Source organism: Mytilus galloprovincialis, chromosome 1 (assembly GCF_965363235.1).
Source record: "Mytilus galloprovincialis chromosome 1, xbMytGall1.hap1.1, whole genome shotgun sequence".
Taxonomy (NCBI): Eukaryota; Metazoa; Mollusca; class Bivalvia; order Mytilida; family Mytilidae; genus Mytilus; species Mytilus galloprovincialis.
The window spans coordinates 93,776,766-93,798,963 of NC_134838.1; the positions used below are offsets into that span (position 1 = coordinate 93,776,766).

The 22,198-nt window shown below is 32.4% G+C and overlaps 1 protein-coding gene across 1 annotated transcript in view; it reads right to left on the reverse strand.

Annotated features, from left to right (window-relative positions):
- The window catches only part of LOC143045207 (NCK-interacting protein with SH3 domain-like), a 37,372-nt gene extending 16,837 nt beyond the window's left edge, over positions 1–20,535 (reverse strand). Inside the window, exons 1-3 of the mRNA XM_076217557.1 lie at positions 20,346–20,535; positions 6,561–6,667; positions 3,640–3,758 (exon numbers count right to left, since the gene is read on the reverse strand). Of these exons, the coding sequence (XP_076073672.1) occupies positions 3,640–3,758; positions 6,561–6,667; positions 20,346–20,516 (397 nt within the window). The 5' untranslated portion in view covers positions 20,517–20,535. The remainder of the gene's footprint in view (positions 1–3,639; positions 3,759–6,560; positions 6,668–20,345) is intronic.
- Between the last annotated feature and the right edge of the window lie 1,663 nt (positions 20,536–22,198).

Genomic DNA, 22,198 nt, shown 5'->3' on the forward strand with positions numbered 1-22,198 from the left:
AAAAGATTACAAATTCTTTTAAATGTGATTTTTTCAAATTATAATCAATAATCTAAATAATGGTTAATTGTTCTATCTATTCATAGACACCTTGATTGACACGCACAGTCTGTACCTGTCATGATATCAAATATATATGTAATCAAATGTGAACTCTAGATGAACCAATTTGTTTCATGAAAGTCAATAAACTTTACACAAAAAAACATGAATTTTCAACCTTTTTGAAGTATGTGGCAGAAACTAGTACTTGATTAAAATCAATGTTTATAATGATATAATTCTGAAATTTTTGCACAACATATAATGATATAATGTTTCCTTATCCCCTATATCTCACATTTTCTTCAGATGCCAAAAATTTTTCAGAAAGATTACTTTTAGGTTTTGTTTCAAAACTTTATTTATGGGTAAATAAAGATTTGAGGAAATAAGTCTCAATATTACTTGAGGTGTTTCTTTCACAACAGGCTGATAAATATTTCAAAATATCTTAACTTAGTGCCGACTCCGAGAAGTACATATAAATGGCTGTTACAATTACCTCCAACATAAATTCACAAAAACCTTTGCAAACACCATGTCTATTTTTGTTTCAAAATCAAACATAGAATTCTGTGAAATTATATGAATGATCATCTGACCATGAGACACTTCTTAGGAGCAACATGTCAAATGTAGATTTGAAGGCAAATTGCAGCCAATTTAAGATAAATGCTGAACAATCTAAATTAGCCTATTTGATTGATTGGTGTTTAACGCCACTTTCAGCACCACATACACAGTGCTATCTTACGTCGATCAGTTTGTATTTGTGGAATACAACCATACTAGTCAAATCAGATTGTTGAGCCCACCTTCCGTTTGCAGACCAAAATTTTTTAGTCCATTTGCCAATTACCAATTCTATCATTACACAGTTTTTAAACAAATTACTTTCTTTTGTTAATCGTAGACTGATTTTATATTGGATAAAATTGGCTTTTGCCCATGCAAAGCATGATTAGCTGAAAGTGATTTATCAGTGTTTTGACAAATTTTTAAAATTACAAATGACAAAAGTTAGCGTCAAAGGTTATACAGGTCGAGAACTCTAGATTTTCTGACGTCAGAATATATTTGCATAGTAATTTCCAAAACACAAGGCCAATATGGCCTTGAAAAACTGACCAATCGACTCAATGAACTACAATGCATTGTGGGCTACTACGAGTAAACTACTACTTTAAACACGTGGAATTAGTGGGAAAACAGTCAATTAATATATTGTCTGGGAGTCTCATTACCAAAGTTTTTATTCTGCAAATATATTTAATGTAAAATGTATAACGTAATCTTCAATTTGCATGCTCAGATTAAAAAAATATTGTTTATTGGCTTCACGATTCGACTTTCTTTTTCGCCTTGCAAAAGTAGTTGAATTCCGGTTTTGTGCATTGTTATGAACTGAACCTGCATTAATTTCACGACATGACACAGTGAAATATCCAATGAAGTGACCACTGTCCAGTAAGAAAATCATTTGAGCTCTTTTAAACCTGCATAATGTCATTGCAAAATCATTTCTGCCTAGAAAAACACGAAACTTTCATTGAAACACTTCTTTCTGTACTGAATGTGTATTTATTTTTTATCAGGACCTGAACTAATAGTAAGAACATCATAATATTCAGTATGTTAAAAAGAAGTGTTATGAAAGCGGCAGGGGCGTGTCCAGCCATTTTAAAAGGGGGGTCCTAACCCTGGACAAAAGTGGAGGGGGTTCCAACTACATGTCCCCATCCAAATGCACTGATCGTCCAAAAAAAAGGGAGTCCATCCCCCGGAACCCCCGCCCCCCTGGATCCGCCACTGAGCGGGTACGGTATATAGCTCAATACATTTTTTATAGTTTCATCCATCGATAATATCCGTTGTTGCTAATTTTATCACAAAATATACCTCAGAGGTTTTTTATCGTTCGGCTGCTGTCCTGTTGACATATGTAAAATATCTCCAATATTAAAAGTCTCTGTATCATAGTGGGTGCCATATTACCTATTATTTTTTTTTCTAAAACGTGCTTTGTATATAGAAATAAGAAGATGAGGTATGAGTGCCAAATGAGACATATTTCCAACAAAAACATAATTTAGTAAAGTAAGCAGTCATAGGTCCAAATGAATGCTGAAAAGTAAGCTATTAATGACCCAAAAATTACTTGTGTAAAACAATCCAAAAAAAAAGGCCCAATTAAATATATAAAAGGACAAGAAATCTATCCCATCAAAAAAAGAAATATTGTATAGGAGCCTGTATTTCAGTGGTTGTCGTTTGTTTATGTGTTACATATTTGTTTTTCGTTCATTTTTTTTTTTAATATAATTAAGGCCGTTAGTTTTCTCGTTTGAATTGTTTTACATTGTCATATCGGGGACTTTTATAGCTGACTATGCGGTATGGGCTTTGCTCATTGTTGAAGGCCGTACGGTGATCTATAAATGTTAATTTCTGTGTCATTTTGGTCTCTTGTGGACAGCTGTCTCATTGGCAATCATACCACATCTTCTTTTTTATTATAGATCCAACGCTGCAATTTTCACAAAACATATCAAATTTTCCACCTTGTCGCACATACATATGGATAAAATCATTACAGCTTTATTTCCTAATGCATGTGGAGCAAAACTTTGGTTAGCTTGCTTGCTTTGTTTGTATATTGTACAAAATATAAAATATACAAGTTAAACTATGCCTATATATATACAATTGTTTAAAGACGTCAATCTTATTTTCAAAGCTTGTATAAACAACTATACAAACAAAGCAAGCAAGCCAACCAAAGTTTTACTTTGCAGGTTTAAGAAATCAGCTGTAATGATTTCATTCAGTTTGGCAAATGTCCGAGCCCGTTAAAAAAAGAACAAACTGAAACTACAGTTGCTGACTTCACTACCTTAAAAAAAAAAGGGAACAGTTTAGAAGTCCCATACACTGAAATGTGACCAACAAGAATACTAATAGATTTTGTTAACACTGTCATGTATGTAAATATTTATTCTCCTTTTTTACGAACACAAAATTCAAGGATCCCACATTTGCCTTTAATTATCTATACGAACATTGCTGTACTCTTGAATATCAGCACCGGCTGCATTTTATTGACGGCTTACTTTACACCAGTAAGTTTGTCTCATGGGTAATTGTGTTTTTTCGCTGTTGTTTCGTTGCTTCTGGTGTACAAATACATGAAATCTCTGTGCCATCATCAAACATGTTAATGGCTATATATATCGGGTAATTCAAACCCTTTTTTCTTCGCATAGAAACAACTCTTCGTTAATCTGAGCATGGAAGTAATACTTTATATCACGAACTATAAATGAGGATACACAAAATGAAAAACTAAGCGAAATTGTGAATCCCGCATTGCACGAAAAAATGTGTTGTATTTCAGTAAATAACACGTGTTCTTGGTTGATTGTAAACACGTAGTAGTCCATCATGCATTGTGACACATTTAGTGGATTGGTCAAAAACCTAGGTAAAAATAAATTGCGTCACATGTAAATAAACAATTACATGTGCGAGAACATAAGTATGCTAATTTATGCATTTCCATATAAGGTAGTGGTCCCGACCTGTTATAGGTCTACATACCTGATATTGATTGTTGCACCTTTTTTTCTGTAGATTCAGACTTAGCACTGTTCAATATATGTACTCTGGGTTCTGACTTTGCACTTTTCAATACATTTTCTCTATGCTGAGTTAGAGACCTACAACACAATGTACATTTTACCATTAGTCAGGTCTATATAAGATATAAGATGCTGAGATAAAAGACAACAATACTGAATATCCAACTAGACGGTTTTTAGATTGATCTATTATTCTTCATATAATTAAATCATTCTCTCATGATAGTCAGTTCATCCACTATTTGTGAATTTTAATTTCATTTTCATTTACATGTTTATGTGTTATGAATGATAATGTATTGTGTTTTGTTGTCATTATGTTCTGTCAGGGGCCATTGATTGAAAATAAATAACTTTGAACTTTTATTGTATTAACATTTACCATTGTAAGAGATTTTGGCTTGGAATTATATTGGAAAATCTCACTGTGAGTTTGGAATTAGTTCAGTGCCAGAGCTAAGTTTACATCCTGAGCATCTCCAGCTGACCTTAATGTTTTTTTTAATGATTTTACAGATAAAATTATGCCCCTTAAACAAGGAAGCCAGCAGCATCTATGTTACACAGATACTGGTTCTAAACAGGATTTTTAATACTGTGAAAGTACATTAATTCGTGGGTATCAATGTTCGTGGTTTGAGCAACATTTACATGTTCATGGGTTTTTCAATTCGTGAATTTTAGTTTTCAAAAAAAAAAAAAAAATGAAAAAAGAAGCCATTAGAAACGAAGGTTATAATTTGTCTGGCTTAAAGGAAATTACAAAGTAAACATTGGCCTATGTAAATCGTATTGACCATACTTATTAACCCGAATTAAAGTGATCAACAAATTAAAAAGAGTGCACACGCTGAAATGTCTCGCCTTTTTTTACTAATCATTGATATTATGTTGATATCCTTAAATATAAAGCTTTATTACAACTGTCACATACATTTAACATTAATCAAGAAAACTAAACATTGACCAATGAACCACGAAAATGAGGTCAAGGTCAGATGAACCATGAAAATGAGGTTAAGGTCAGATGAACCATGCAAGGCTAACAATTCTTCCATACAACAATTATAGTTGACCTATTGCTTATAGTTTAAGAAAAACAGACCAAAACACAAAAACTTAACGCTGGGCAATGAACCGTGAAAATGAGGTCAAGGTCAGATGAACCATGCAAGGCTAACAATTCTTCCATACAACAATTATAGTTGAAATATTGCATATAGTATAAGAAAAAAGACCAAAACTCAAAAACTTAACTTTGACCACTGATTCACTGAACCATGAAAATGAGTTCAAAGTCAGATGACACCTGCCAGCTAGACATGAACACCTTACAATCATTCCATACACCAAATATAGAAGACCGATTGCATATAGTATAAGAAAAACAGACAAAAACACAAAAACCTAACTATAACCATTGAACCATCAAAATGAGGTCAAGGTCAGATGACACCTGCCAGTTGGACATGTACACCTTACAGTCCTTCCATACACCAAATATACTAGCCCTATTGCTTATAGTATCTGAGATATGGACTTGACCACCAAAACTTAACCTTGTTCACTGATCCATGAAATGAGGTCGAGGTCAAGCGTAAACTGTCTGACGGGAATGAAGACCTTGCAAGGTATGCACATACCAAATATAGTTGTCCTATTACATATAATAAAAGAGAATCATTACAAAAAATCTTAACTTTTTTTTCAAGTAGTCACTGAACCATGAAAATGAGGTCAAGGACATTGGACATGTGACTGACGGAAACTTCGTAACATGAGGCATCTATATACAAAGTATGAAGCATCCATGTCTTCCACCTTCTTAAATATAAAGCTTATAAGAAGATAGCTAACGCTGCTTCCGTAGCCGGCGTAGCCACCGGATCACTATCCCTATGTCCAGCTTTCTGCGACAAAAGTCGCAGGCTCAACAAAAACCATCAAAGGTGTTAATAAGCCATATATATGTCACTTAAATAAAACAGTAACATAAACAAATGCTATAAACGTATCTTGAATTGTAAATAATTCTTATCAAAATCAAGCCCAGGATGCAATTATTATTTCAAATGTGCACTAGAACTATGATGAAAAAAAATGAACACTTTATCATACTAGCATTTCAATACCAGAAATTTGACTTTCATCGATCAAAAATATTTTTCATGAGAATTAAAAGATCAAACGTTGTACAGTTTAGGTTATTAAAGATTGAATACTCCTGCATGTTGTTGTAGTTCATAGTGCGTTAGCACTGTGACTGCTATTATAGTATTCTCAGATTTGGTGATATTCAATTTATTCATATCAGTAGTCAAACCTACAGTGGGGATCTTTCTGTGTCTTGATTTGGACAATAAATGTTTTATTTCGTTGGACACTTAAATTCGTGGATAAAGTCATCCACAAAACCACGAAAATTGGTACCCCACGAATAAAAGTAATTTCACAGTAGAAACTTTCAAACATCCCCGAAATGAGTTAATCAGAAAAATAGGAGAGGAGTCTTCTGTCAATAAGGTATCACCAATCCACTTCTTTCTTGAGAGTCAAACTACAGACTGCTCTAATTATTTAATTAATCCAATCAATTTATAAATGTAAGTAAAATAAAAATTAGCACAAGCTTATTTATATATATATATAAAAGTAAACATGAACAATACAGCCGCCACCAGATATATTAATTCGACAAATAAATATTATGATCAGAACTGTAAACATTAACTTAATCAATCTGCTTATTAAAATTCACTTATATCAATAATAATAATATTTAAATAACTAAAATCAATCCTATAAATATTTTCGGATTGAACTTCGTGGTGTTTTGCAATCTCTTAAAGAGCATGTAGATAAACAAGTTTGATAACTTACCTAAGATTTTCTCTTTGTTCATGTGTTAGACTGCCTGTGCTTGATGCAGCGTAATGTATTGCTTGAAGTGCCCTGTCTATAGACTTGACCACTTGTGATAAAGATGACTGAAAAAAAAACAATTTAGAAAATAATTTGACCTAACCATGCTTTTTCTGAACTGGTTTTTATTGTACGACCTACTGCATATACCATTTAATTAATCAAATTTAATAACGGAGGGTTTCTATTATACAAAATATCTATTTACAGTAACACCTCAAAATTTACATGCCACATGTATCTACATGTATAATCAGAAACCTTAATGATTTTGATTGTATAAAGACATTATTTTGAATTAAAAAGATTTATGGTAGGATCTTGCAACTTATGAAAGCAGAATGCTTGGATTTATGAGGTATATCTCTAAAAAATGGTGTACTTGATCATTGTCTTGATGTGTTCTTGGCAAGAGGAATACTGAGATCTACAGGTTATATCTAGGGAAAATGGTGAACTTGATGTATTCTTGGCAAGAGGAATACTGAGATCTACAGGTTATATCTAGGGAAAATGGTGAACTTGATGTATTCTTGGCAAGAGGAATACTGAGATCTACAGGTAATATCTAGGGAAAATGATGAACTTGATGTATTCTTGACAAGAGGAATACTGAGATCTACAGGTTATATCTAGGGAAAATGGTGAACTTGATGTATTCTTGGCAAGAGGAATACTGAGATCTACAGGTAATATCTAGGGAAAATGATGAACTTGATGTATTCTTGACAAGAGGAATACTGAGATCTACAGGTTATATCTAGGGAAAATGGTGAACTTGATGTATTCTTGGCAAGAGGAATACTGAGATCTACAGGTTATATCTAGGGAAAATGGTGAACTTGATGTATTCTTGACAAGAGGAATACTGATATCTACAGGTTATATCTAGGGAAAATGGTGAACATGATGTATTCTTGGCAAGAGGAATACTGAGATCTACAGGTTATATTTAGGGAAAATGATGAACTTGATGTATTCTTGACAAGAGGAATACTGATATCTACAGGTTATATCTAGGGAAAATGGGCTTCTAGCGTTATTCTTGCCAATCTATGTGAGATTATTTAAACATTTTTCCAAAGTAGAGACCTCATACTGCTAATCATGTAAATCTACAACTATGTAGACATTGTGACATTGTTATAGCATACCCCAGCTGGTTATACAGAATTATATTGTTACACATTATAAACTAATAACTCTAGAATAAAGGTAAAGCTTTAAGATATTATGTCCCTTTATAATGACATAAATACAGTGGTAATTTAAAGAAATATAGTGGTTTTATTTTGAATTCATTAAATGTAAGTGAGAGAAAAAAAGACATACATACCTGCCAACTTTTCAAAATGCCCATGAGGGTTTTGCATGCAAGATGGCTCTTAGAGTTGTAAGAAAACTTCAAGGGGGCATTCAAATGTATTTTTATGTTGGTTTTTTTTTTTGGCTTCTTCATACTTTTAAAACCCTAAAAACATTGTAAAATAAACTGTTTTGTTTAAAATTGTAGACAAAATTACTATTTCAAAATTTCCATTTGGGAGCTTTCATGGGGGAAATCCCCCTCCAATAGTGACAGTTGGCAGGTATGGACATACTATAATTCCATTGTTTCTATAACTTGGGCAATCCTAATTTATCATGTTGATTAGCCCTTTCCTCCATGATGACGCCTTTTGACGCCACCCCCTTTACTCCATAATGACGCCTTTTGACGCCTGTGTAGTACCTCAGTTGAAACGCTATGTCTCCAAAATGTCTGCATTAGACTTAAAAAAAATTGTATCCAATATGTCAAGGAGATTCATGAGAATATCTGACTTGAATTTCATTGATGAAATATTAGTTTTCACAATGCATTAACACTTTAAACCTGTTGATTTTTTTTTACTGAAAAAAATCCTATGCGAATCAAAGTATTTAAAAAAAAAATATCCATGGAGTAAAGGGTTAGGAATCTGTGCAAAATTTTGAAATTGTCAGACTAATTTAGAAAACTTATTTGTCGACCAAATGGGCATAAATTATATGGTGTGAGCTGAAATTTAGGTGTTTTTTTTTAATTCAATTTAAAATAGCTTTTATATTTCAATACTATACCTTTTCCTCTTGCAGTACAATACATTTCTGCAACAACTTTTTCAGTAATCCTATATTTCACACTTTAGTTTAGTTGGGGAGGGGGGATATTTTTTTTCAAAAAAGTATATTATGATTGTACCCATTGTGATTTTTGACTACTATAGTCATGACCAAACTTCATGACCAAGAATAAGCCCCCCCCCCCCCCTCCTCAGGCTATGGGCATGCATGATCATTTATTATAATTAATTATGTATTGTCACTAGAATCCTTTTTTCGGATGTCAAACTAAAATATATCTTCGCTGGGGTTCTAAAATGTTGTAAATTACAAATTTTTCAATAAAAAAAATTCTCACAAACAGGCTTTGAAATTTTTGGTAAAATGCATGCTTCCAAAATGTCGTATGTGAACTTGAACATTTTTGTAAATAGCAGTGAAATAAAAACTTTGACATTTCTGGATTATCCAAGAACTTAAACTATTTTCACAGAAATAAAGAAATGTACAATTATTTTTTTCCCAAAGCCATTCTACAACGATTTTTAAGTTTTCATACAACATTTTGGAAGCAAACTTTACAAACAACTGACATTGGCAATTTTGTAATATGTCTTATTTCACACATTTTGATTGGTCTAACTGTATTCTATTTTGTAATACCAAAGATTTCCTGCCGCCCAGACCATTGGTGTCAAAAAGTATTTTTAGCCAAAAAAGTCATATACGACATTTTAGAAGCCCAGCGACGATATGTTACCATATCCTAAAGTTTATGTCCCAATTACTTAACTTTAATTGTGTTCAGATCATTGTACAAACTAGAGGCTCTAAAGAGCCTGTGTTGCTCACCTTGGTCCATGTGAATATTAAACAAAGGACGCAGATGGATTCATGATAAAATTGTGTTTTGGTGATGGTGATGTCTTTGTAAATCTTACTTTACTGAACATTCTTGCTGCTTACAATTATCTCTATCTATAATGAACTTGGCCCAGTAGTTTCAGAGGAGAAGATTTTTGTAAAAGATAACTAAGATTTACGAAAAATGGTTAAAAATTGACTATAAAGGGCAATAACTCCTAAAGGGGTCAACTGACCATTTCAGTCATGTTCACTTATTTGTAAATCTTACTTTGCTGAACATTATTGCTGTTTACAGTTTATCTCTATCTATAATAATATTCAAGATAAATAACCAAAAACAGCAAAATTTCCTTAAAATTACCAATTCAGGGGCAGCAACCCAACAACAGGTTGTCTGATTCATCTGAAAATTTCAGGGCAGATAGATCTTGACCTGATAAACAATTTTACCCCTATCAGATTTGCTCTAAATGCTTTGGTTTTTGAGTTATAAGCTAAAAACTGAATTTTACCCCTATATTCTATTTTTAGCTGTGGCGGCCATCTTGGTTGGTTGGCCGGGTCACGCCACACATTTTTTAAACTAGATACCCCAATTGTGATTGTGGCCAAGTTTGGTTTAATTTGGCCAAGTAGTTTCAGAGGAGAAGATTTTTGTAATAGATTACTAAAGATTTACGAAAAATGGTTAAAAATTGACTATAAAGGGCAATAACTCCTAAAGGGGTCAATTGACCATTTCGGTCATGTTGACTTATTTGTAAATCTTACTTTGCTGCACATTATTGCTGTTTACAGTTTATCTTTATCTATAACAATATTCAAGATAATAACCAAAAACAGCAAAATTTCCTTAAAATTACATATTCAGGGGCAGCAACCCAACAACGGGTTGTCTGATTCATCTGAAAATTTCAGGGCAGATAGATCTTGACCTGATCAACAATTTTAATCCTACCAGATTTGCTCTAAATGCTTTGGTTTTTGAGTTATAAGCCAAAAACTGCATTTTACCCCTATGTTCTATTTTTAGCCATGGCGGCCATCTTGGTTGGTTGGCGGGGTCACGCCACACATTTTTAAAACTAGATACCCCAATGATGATTGTGGCCAAGTTTGGTTTAATTTGGCCCAGTAGTTTTAGAGGAGAAGATTTTTGTAAAAGTTAACGACGCCGGACGCCGGACGCCCGACGCAAAGTGATGGGAAAAGCTCACCTGGCCCAAAGGGCCAGGTGAGCTAAAAAAGTCTGTATAATTGTTATTAAAGGTACCAGGATTATAATTTAGTACGCTAGATGCGCATTTAGTCTACATAAGACTTATCAGTCAGTGATATTGTTTGCCTCAAATTACAGCCGAAATTCGGCCTTTTCCCCTAGAGAAAATTCCCAATTACTAAAAAAAATGGCTTAAAATTCCTCCCAAAAAGTTTTACATTTTCCCCAACAGTTATGGCATTGGTAGTAATGTTTGTAAATATCGTATTCATGTTATTATTTTGATATATTAGAAAGCACTTTTGAGATCCAGTTTTCTGATCAGAATCATCATGGTGTTTGTAACACATAGTTTTCAGTGCATTAAGTACCATCATTGCTTCTGTTTCTTTCCCCTCTCCGAAAAGTACCTTTCAGTTGAAAATGTCTGACAACCAAAACATACACGAAAAAAAAAGGACAAAAAAGACAGCAAAGGTCAGCAAAAAATCGGAGATGTGTTTAGAATAAAATATACAAATTTCCCAATTTCAATAAAAAATATGCATTTTTCCCAATAAAAAACGGTAGAGGTAGTTTTGAAAAAAGACAACAATATCACTGTCAGTGACGCTCATATAAAAATATTTATAAAGCCAAACAAATACAAAGTTGAAGAGCATTGAGGATCCAAAATTCCAAAAAATTGTGCCAAATACGGCTAAGGTCATCTACGCCTGGGATAATATAACTGTGATTTTCAACAATTTTCAAAGTTGTAAACACTTAATTTTGGCAAAAATTAGCGGAGCAGAACGAAACTTAACCTTGATCTGTAACTCTTCATGGTTAGCTCACATACCAAAAATCAGCCCAATATCTGAAGTCATTTAGAAAAAAAGTCTGTATAACTGTGATTTTCAAAATTTATCAAAGTCCAAAGCCCAAAATTACAGCAAAAATTAGCCAAGCGGAATGAAACTTAAACTTGATCTGTAACTCATCATGAGTAACTCACATACCAAAAATCAGCCCAATATCTGAAAGCATTTAGAAAAAAAGTCTGTATAACTGTGATTTTCAACAATTTATCAAAGTCCATAGCCCGTAATTTCGGCAAAAATTAGCAGAGCAGAACAAAACTTAAACTTGATCTGTAACTCATCATGGTTAACTCACATACCAAAAATCAGGCCAATATCTGAAGGCGTTTAGAAAAAACAACTCTGTATAAGGGTTTGTTTGGGAGTGACGGAAAGACGGACAAGGGTAAAACTATATGGCACAGACAACTTTGTTGCGGGGCTATGGTTAACTCACATACCAAAAATCAGCCCAATATCTAAAGGCGTTTAGAAAAAAACTCTGTATAATGGTTTGTTGCGGAATGACAGACAAGGGTAAAACTATATGGCGACGCCAACTTTGTTGCGGGGCCATAAAAATCCCTTTGCAATTATTATTATATAGTTGCCTATGTCCATGAATATGATTAAACCTGAAAATTCAATGATTTGACCTGTATAGTCTGAGTTACAAATTAATGGAAGTGCTCATGAAAACTTAACCTGACTACTTGACCATAAAAATTGGGTCATGACTATGGCATAAACTATTCTAATTTTGTAAACTGTAATGTATGAAGAGAACACACCTCATCCTGAATACTTCATCTGACCACTGGAGCATGTTACAACTTACATGAACTACAACTTCATTTGAACTCTGATAAATAATTGTCTATTTGGGAATCACCACATCTCCTTATTTTTATACCCAAAAAAATCGTAGGGGTTCTGTCCAAGTTTAGTTATAAAGAGCTGAGCCATGAGTGCATGATACGCCTGTTGCTTTTTCAATGAATTAAGTTCCATTACTCCTCAATGTTATATCAGAAATTTATAAATAAAAAAAAACAACTAATGGGAGGTTATTTTTATAGATATAAACTAGTCACCAAAGTTTCATGAAATCTGCTCAAAGCACTTTTGAGTTATTGTCCAAAAACTGGAAAATCCAACCTTTTTATGAATAAAATCTCATAACTCAGAAAGGTAAAATCTAAAATTTATAAAAATTGAAAGGGAGCTTAGACCTTTGGTTTTCCCATTTGAATGGTTTTACACTAGTAATCTTGGGGTCCTTTATAGCATTTTGTTCGGTGTGAGCCAAGGCTCTGTGTTAAGGCCGTACATTGACCTATAATGGTTTACTTTTATAAATTGTTATTTGGATGGAGAGTTGTCTCATTGGCACTCACATCACATTTTCCTATATCTAGTAAGTTAATAAATATTAACAATTCTACAAAGTTTTATGAGAACAGCTCAAAGCATTTTTGAATTATTGTAGGAAAACTCGAAAATCACAATTTTTTAATGAATAAAACCCCAAAACTGGGAAACCTAAAATCTAAAATTTATAAAAATCGAAAGGGAGCTCACATCAATAGATATATTCAATCCACCAAATTTTCATACAAACCGGATTAAGTGTTTTTTGAGTTATTGAACGACATGTGGACGACGGACGGACGGACAGACAGACAGACAACGGTATACCATAATACTTTCCGTAAACAGGAGTATAAAAATTCAGGATAGTTTATGAATCTAATAAATGTTTTAAAAACTTTATCTGCAGACTGTATGTAATGTTAACTGGAAGAAAAACTAAGTCCATTTATAAGTAAAGTACACAAAAAAAGGTTCAAAATTTACAAAAAATTCTTTCTAGATACTAGCTTTTGATCATAAACAAGCTTCTGTCCAAGTTTGGTACCAATCCAGGATAGTTTAAGAAAGTTATAATTATTTAAATTTGAAAAAAACATTAACCACAGAGTGAATGTAATACTTCCTGGCAGTCCATATAAAAGTAAAATACGGAAAAAAATGATTTTTTTTTAATAAACTTACTCCTGGATACTATCTTATGATCATAAACAAGTTTCTGTCCAACTTTGGTACAAATACAGGATAGTTTAAGAAAGTTATTAAAATTAAAAACTTTAACTACAGAGTGAATGTAATATTTCCTGGCAGTCCTTATATTAGTAAAATACAAAAATACATGGTTTTTTTTTAACAAAATTTACTTCTGGATACTATCTTATGATCATAAACCAGCTTCCTTCCAAGTTTGCTAGAAATACAGTACAGTTTAAGAAAGTTATTAAAATTTTAAAAACTTTAACCACAGAGTGAATATTTGTGGACATGGCCTCCGCCGCGGACGATGAAATGAAGGATCGCTATGTCTCGCTTTTTCAACAAAAGTCAAAGGCTCAACAAAAATAGACAAAAATAACTTGCAACTAATCCATACAGATGTAGTGAAAAATGGACCAAACACACAAATAAAATGTAGCTGGATTATGCAATACCTTTTTGTGTTAACCTGTTATGGCCCTATTCAAGGTGTTGTTAACTGTTATTTGAGATCAATTTAAGCTGTTAACTGTTTTCAACTCACTTTATTAACTGTAGCAGCACTTTTGCATTTTTTGTTAACTGTTTTTGCCAAAATTGAGATGTTGTTACCATGTTAACGGACCCACTATTGTCCCCGTCTTCTAATTGTGTAAGAGATTTTTAATAACCTCTAGATCTGATACCAGAACATAGCTACGCATAGCTTGACTTCAGACTTGGGGTCAATTACATTGGAATGTAATTAATTAAATTACACATTACATTGAAAAAATGATCAATTACACTAATTACACATTACACAGTTTTTGAAATGTAATTAATTAAATTACAATTACTTTACTAAAGTAATTAATTAAATTACACATTACATTTTATCATAATATTTTTTTAACAATATTATACATGTATATAAAATCCATGTGTAAAATATGCATGACGTACCGATAAGCATAGTTGAAGCCTTGCATTTGATAATCATTAGTAATTTTAATGTTTTGTCAGTCTGCATATCTTTTGTCTGAACACTTTGACAGCGATTCTAAAGTTTTTCTCCAGGAGCTTATGTGGCAGATATTGCTTGATCAGAACATGGAAGTTCCATGATAAGAAGATGTGTTGATAGGAGAGGGAATTTCTTCATAATTACTTGCCAATACATTAAGGGGTATTTTGACATCTCAGAAATGAAATCATTTAAATAAAACATAATATAAATAAAGAAATTATAAATAAATTAAAAGTTTGTTTTTTTTTACTTTAAAAATATTAAATAGTGTGCTTTTCACAATATTGAAAATAATTTTTAGTACAAACAATGTACATAATGTCTAAATATTAGCAATACATGTATTTCACTAATTAGATAAAAATACATGTAAAAGTGGCATTGTCCCTTGACATTTTTATCTGATTAATTGCTGTTTGTTTTTACAGCTATTAATTTTTATTTCTATAATCCTTTTGTGTATACTAATTTGACAAAATGATTGTGTGCAATGATTTCAAATTCTAATTACCTGTATAAGAAAAAAAATCACTATGACACATTTTTTTTTTTGGTAAACAAGGTGGTTAATAACTTATAAATCTATTTAGTTAACAAAAATCTTTCTAAAAAACTGAACAACACATATATAAATATTCTCACATTTTTTTTAATTATAAGACTATTCAGTCTGTAGGTCAAATAAATAATATAAAAACTTCAGAATAAATTACAGACTTCATATATTAAAGAAGTATGTGATATCAATATTTTAAAAATAAATATAATTTAATAATTTATATTATTAATCACAAATCCCTATCTTTAACACAATAAAAGTACATGTTATTGAAATGTAATTCAAAAGTAATTGAGCATTACATGCTTTTTTCAATGTAATTAATTAAATTACCATTACATGTAATTAAAAAAATGCTCAATTACACATTACATTCAATTACATGGAAAATTGTAATGCATTACACTTAATTACCATTACGTTTTCAATTACCCCATCCCTGCTTGACTTTAACATGTTTTTAATTTGTGTATAAAATTAATGATCATGTTGTACATTTTGAACTTAAAACTTTTTAAAAGGGGAAAAATTCATTATTTTTAGATCATTATTTTTAAAAGAGGGGTCAAATTATGTTTAATAATAAAGAAGATATAAGTCAAGAAATATTACAAAATTTCTGGACATGTTTTGACCATATAATACCAGATAGATGTATAGTTCTTTGAGGAAACATTTCTTTAATGCATTCATTTTAGGGGTTGTTCCCAACCTGATAATGCAAACCTGTCATGATACAGTTCATTAGTTGCCATTTGTTGATGTGGTTCATATGACGTGTTTCTTGGGTTTTTTTATATAGATTAGACAGCTGGTTTTCCCCTTTTGAATGGTTTTACACTAGTCATTTTGGGGGCCATTGATAGCTTGCTCTTCACTGTGAGCTGAGGCTCAGTATTGAAGACTGTAGTCGTTACATACTTTTATAAATTGTGACTGGGATGAAGAGTTGTCTCATTGGCACTCATACCATATTTTCTTATACAGTGGAGTCCCCGGTGTCCAAGCGGCCGATGGTACCATGCATTAGCTGATTTCGTCATATCAACATAGTAACGCAAGTAAAATCGTTCTTGTTATTGTTTTAGAATTCCGAAGGGATAAAAGAGAATAAAATTGATAAGTTCAAGAGTTAAATTATAATTGCAATCCACTGATTTACAATATTTGTCCATTTTCCATCATCAGATAAAATTTGTTTTCATGGTTTTATTTAAGTCAAATTTATATCAGATTTAAATAATCCTTGGCAGTGTGGTTGGTTCAAATTCAGCTATATTTCGAAGTAGAAAATCTTTCCTTTATTCAAAATAAGCTATTCTTGGAAGGCATGCACAAAATCAGTGGACATTGGAGGAACTCTCAGAACAGGGGTTTCCCTAATTTTAGATACACATGACACAAATTTTTGAGTGTGAAACCATTCAAACAGAAGATTTTATGAAATAAAAGTATATTTTGAATGTGTTCACACAATATTATCCGATTATTGGTATTATTGCAACGGTTTATTTCTTCCTCTGTGATATTTTATCCTGAGGATAATTTGTTCCGGTAATTTTTTTCCGGGCATGGTATTTCACAGGTTGATTTTTTCCAGAGGAGTGAAAATCTTTCTGTGTTACGCGGATAGTATGTACCGGTATATATTTGCCGTACTATATTTCACAAAACCGTGTGAAATAGAGTCCCATTAACTACTATGTAAGGCCACAATTAAAAATATTTTGGTTTGCCCAAACCCTACCCAAAGGTTAAGGCAGTGGGTAGGTAGGTAGTCATTTTCTTTTTTTTTTCTTCAAAAAAAGAATTTGAAGTATCGGTTGTTTATTAGTCGTCATGCCTATCTGATTAAAAAAAAACTTCTTCGAATCAAGACAAACCAGATGCTCCGCAGGGCGTAGCTTTATACGACCGCAGAGGTTGAACCCTGAACGGTTAGGGCAAGTATGGACACAACATTCAAGCTGGATTCAGCTCTAAATTTGGATTGTGATTAAATAGTTGACACAGCATAGGTTTCTGACACAGAATGAATGTGTTCTAATGAACTTAAAATTTTTGTTTCTCTTAGAGCAATTCACTATGCTGTTGAATATTAATCCTCTCAAAAAAATGTTTGAAGAAATTTTCTTTTTTATTTATGAAATTTCAAATGAGAAAAATTGAACCCAATTTTTTTAATCACATCCCCCTTTCCCTTATTCCAAAACTAATCTCAATTAAAATTTCTAATGGAGTTTGCAACAATAACTACTCATTTAAATACATCATAAAATATTAAGATGTAAAAAAACTGCTTGTTATCACTGAATGGTAAAGATTATTTTAATTTATCAGTTGGAAGTAAAAAGTGAATATACATTGTATATTGTATATAACAAAGATTTAAGTTGATTCTGGACAAAGAAAGATAACTCCAATTAAAAAAAAATCTTGCTATTGCACAATATTTTGCAATTAGATATTTCTTGCTTACTATTCTGGACAAAGAAAGATAACTCTAATTAAAAAAAAAATTGATATTTCACAATATTGTGCAATTAGATATTTCTTGCCATTGCGCAATACTGTGCAATTGAAAAGACTTGCTATTGCACAATACTTAATATAATAATTTTAGATCCTGATTTGGACCAACTTGAAAACTGGGCCCATAATAAAAAATCTAAGTACATTTTTGGATTCAGCATATCAAAGAACTTCAAGATTTCAATTTTTGTTAAAATCAGACTAAGTTTAATTTTGGACCCTTTGGACTTTAGTGTAGACCAATTTGAAAACAGGACCAAAAATGAAGAATCTACATACACAGTTAGATTTGGTATATCAAAGAACCCCATTTATTCAATTTTTGATGAAATCAAACAAATTTTAATTTTGGACCCCGATTTGGACCAACTTGAAAACTGGGCCAATAATCAAGAATCTAAGTACATTTTTAGATTCAGCATATCAAAGAACCTAACTGATTCATTTTTTGTCAAAATCAAACTAAGTTTAATTTTGGACCCTTTGGACCTTAATGTAGACCAATTTGAAAACGGGACCAAAAGTTAAGAATCTACATACACAGTCATGACAGTTAGATTCAGCATATCAAAGAACCCCAATTATTCAATTTTGATGAAATCAAACAAAAGTTTAATTTTGGACCCTTTGGGCCCCTTATTATGTTGGGACCAAAACTCCCAAAATCAAACCCAACCTTTCTTTTATGGTCATAAACCTTGTGTTTAAATTTCATAGATTTCTATTTACTTATACTAACGTTATGGTGCGAAAACCAAGAAAAATGCTTATTTGGGTCCCTTTTTGGCCCCTAATTCCTAAACTGTTGGGACCTAAACTCCCAAAATCAATACCAACCTTCCTTTTGTAGTCATTAACATTGTGTTTAAATTTCATTGATTTCTATTTACTTAAACTAATGTTATTGTGCGAAAACCAAGAATAATGCTTATTTGGGCCCTTTTTTGGCCCCTAATTCCTAAACTGTTGAGACCAAAACTCCCAAAATCAATCCCAACCGTTCTTTTGTGGTCATAAACCTTGTGTCAAAATTTCATAGATTTCTATTAACTTAAACTAAAGTTATAGTGCGAAAACCAAGAAAATGCTTATTTGGGCCCTTTTTGGCCCCTAATTCGTAAAATATTGGGACCAAAACTCCCAAAATCAATACCAACCTTCCTTTTGTGGTCATAAACCTTGTGTTAAAATTTCATAGATTTCCATTCACTTTTACTAAAGTTAGAGTGCGAAAACTAAAAGTATTCGGACGCCGGACGACGACGACGACGACGACGACGACGACGACGACGACGACGACGCAGACGCCAACGTGATAGCAATATACGACGAAAATTTTTTCAAAATTTGCGGTCGTATAAAAAAAGAATTTGAGTAGGCAGCTTTTTTCCGGGTAGATAGGGTTTGGGCAAACAAACCTATTCTTTTTTATGGTTCAAGTTACTCACAATCAATATATACCTGACTATAATTATAAAATGTTTCACAAAGGTAGACCAAATTTGCATAATTTATCAAAGGGAGGTAATTATGAGCAATTTATATTTTAAAGATATTAATATATTTCTGAATCTATTTTATAGCGATTTTTTTACTTGAATCTTATTTCTTATATATTCATTTATATAAAAAGATGACTTACAACTTGATTTAATAAGACAGATAACATTTCACAGGTAAAAACTATCCAGCTGTTAAACATGCTTTTGTTCCAATATATTGTTATGCTATGATTTATCTGATTTCCATATAATCAACAACTACATCTCTGTCCCCAGACAAAACTATTTATATAGTTAAAAATATCATCATAATCAAATTCTTCTATTACTGTTAACAGTAGTAAGTTAACAGTAGTAACCCAACTATATTTCTACCTTATTTTTAAATTTATATTTGTACTGAGATCTGAAAACAACTCACTTTTACATGTATTTCACTAACCTTATTTAATAATATCATGATATTATTTTCACAATTACGATCTTTGAAATTACTTCTGGTTTTCTTCCCTATGTTTCATGATAATTTTCTTTTTAAAAGGATGATATTGACTCGAATATTTCAGGAAATTTTTTCAAGGATAATTTGTGAAATTATTTCCCATTATCATTATAATACATTTTTTTTTAACCATTTCGCTTTATTTCAAATACACTATTATTATTTCATAGTATTTTTAAAGGTTACGTTTTTTTTCTAATATCTATTCAATAAGTTAACTACCCAGATAGAATTTCACAGCTATGGAAAAAATATCCCAGGGAAATATTTTCCTCCGGATAAAAAAATAACAACAACTACTGTGACATTTTTTCCTCCGGATCAAATTTCACCCGTATATAATTTTGCTTTACACTATCAGTTGAATGAAGTGAAGTCATAAGTCTTAGGTGCGCAGATACACCGGACTTTACCGTACCTATGATACCGCTGTGTCCCTGCAAAACAAAAAAGGAGCTTAACAACATATCAGATGACAACCTTAGGCAGGGTTACAATATCAAACCCTGGGTCTCCTTTGCATACAATGATACATCGGTTTTAAAAGATGTATGCTCACATGTTCATCTTTACTAATATAAGTTGCCGGAACATATCCAACTTCACCAAATCCATTTTGAGCCAATAGCCAATCGCCGTGTTTCTTGTCTAAAAGACTAAAATCGTCACCCTTAACAAAAGTTAAATAGCCTTTCCTCGTAGAATTATAGTCGTACAAAGCTCTGTACATTTTTAAATGTTTATTTATTTTTACCGGAAGCTACAATAGTAAATTTAGAAACTTCTTCGGGGAAAGCATCCTATATACGGTTTTTGGTGGTCTTATCAGTCAGTTGAATGCAATGTTCGATTATGTCTCTTAGGGAGCTACCATTTGATTTTTATGGGGGGGGGGGGGGGTAGGATGAAATTTGAAAAAAATAGGCAGGACAGGAGTTTTGAGTAAAAAAAAAGGATGAGACACTTGCAAAAAAAAAGTCAGGATGACAATTTATGTAAAAAAAGTCAGGATAAACTGAAAAAAAAGCAGGACCGAATAGAGTGAAAAATAAAAAGGCAGGACAGAGATTACAACTAAAAAAAAATGCAGGACAAAATTTTTCATCCTAGCCCCATAAAAGTCAAATGGTAGCTCCCTTAGTCTAGTCCTGTCAGAGATATGTCTCTGGTCCTGTTAAGTAACCGAAAGTAACCTGTTAAGTAACCGTTAAGTAACCGAAAGCAAGGATTTGTATAGTATAAGGGCCCATGATTGGTTTAATAAAATAAAATAATGTCTAATGTCTATTAAAATCCTTGTCGAAAGTGGTCATACAAGTGTAAAAAGTCAGGCTCTCGTTTTCTCTGTTGAATGTCTTGAATTGTTTTACCATGATTGTCAAATCGGGTCCTTTTTAACACAGGCACTTTAAACAAGTGCCTGTGCTTGTTAATATAGCTGACTATGCGGTATGGGTTTTGCTCATTGTTGAAGGCCGTAAGTGACCTACAGTTTTTAATATCTGTGTCATTTTGGTCTCTTGTGGATAGTGTCTGACTATGATTGCCACTGAGACAGCTCTCCACAAGAGACCAAAATGACACAGAAATTAACAACTTACTATAGGTCACCGTACGGTCTTCAACAATGAGCAAAGCCCACTCCGCATAGTCAGCTATAAAAGGCCCCGAAATGACAATGTAAAACACTTCAAATGAGAAAACGTGTGTCTGAATGTATGTTAGTCAAAACAAAAGTTTTTGTCAAGGTCAACTGAGAAGTCAGTGGTGGATCCAGAAATTTTCATATGTGGGACCAAGGACGTATAACTAACATAATATACGTCCTTGGTGGGACCCATTGCCTGCCTGGGAATGGGGTCCACTACAGTCATGTTTCGGTGATTCCCTATATACGGTCATCAATATATTCCTACAAAAAGGGGAGCTAAATCCCTCTCTTGTCTCAGAAAACAAAAGTTTGTTTTTCATTGAAACCGCTAAAAAAATGTGTGTTCGGAAAAAAATATGTTTTTTCTTGTTTTTGATATGGGATGTTATTTACCTGAGACTACTATAACGTCATAGCACTAGCTGGGACTATTATACTATACTAAGATAGTATGATAGTGCTGAGGGCCTGATTTTTTTTTGGGGGGGGGGGTCTCATCACGATACACAAGTTGAATTTTTTGTCAATCACGATTCACAGAAAATAAATTTCCATGATCACGGATCACGAAAATATAAAAGAAAACTGTAGAAAAACGGATCACGATAGCGAAAATGCGCCTATCACGAAGAACGAAAATAACCCATCAGGCCCCTCAGTGCTAGTAGTCTCAGTTCTTACATGGGGAATGTTTTCAATTAAATTCGTTGATATGAAGTAATATTATATCGTTAGATATAAAAAAAAAAAAGAAGAAGATA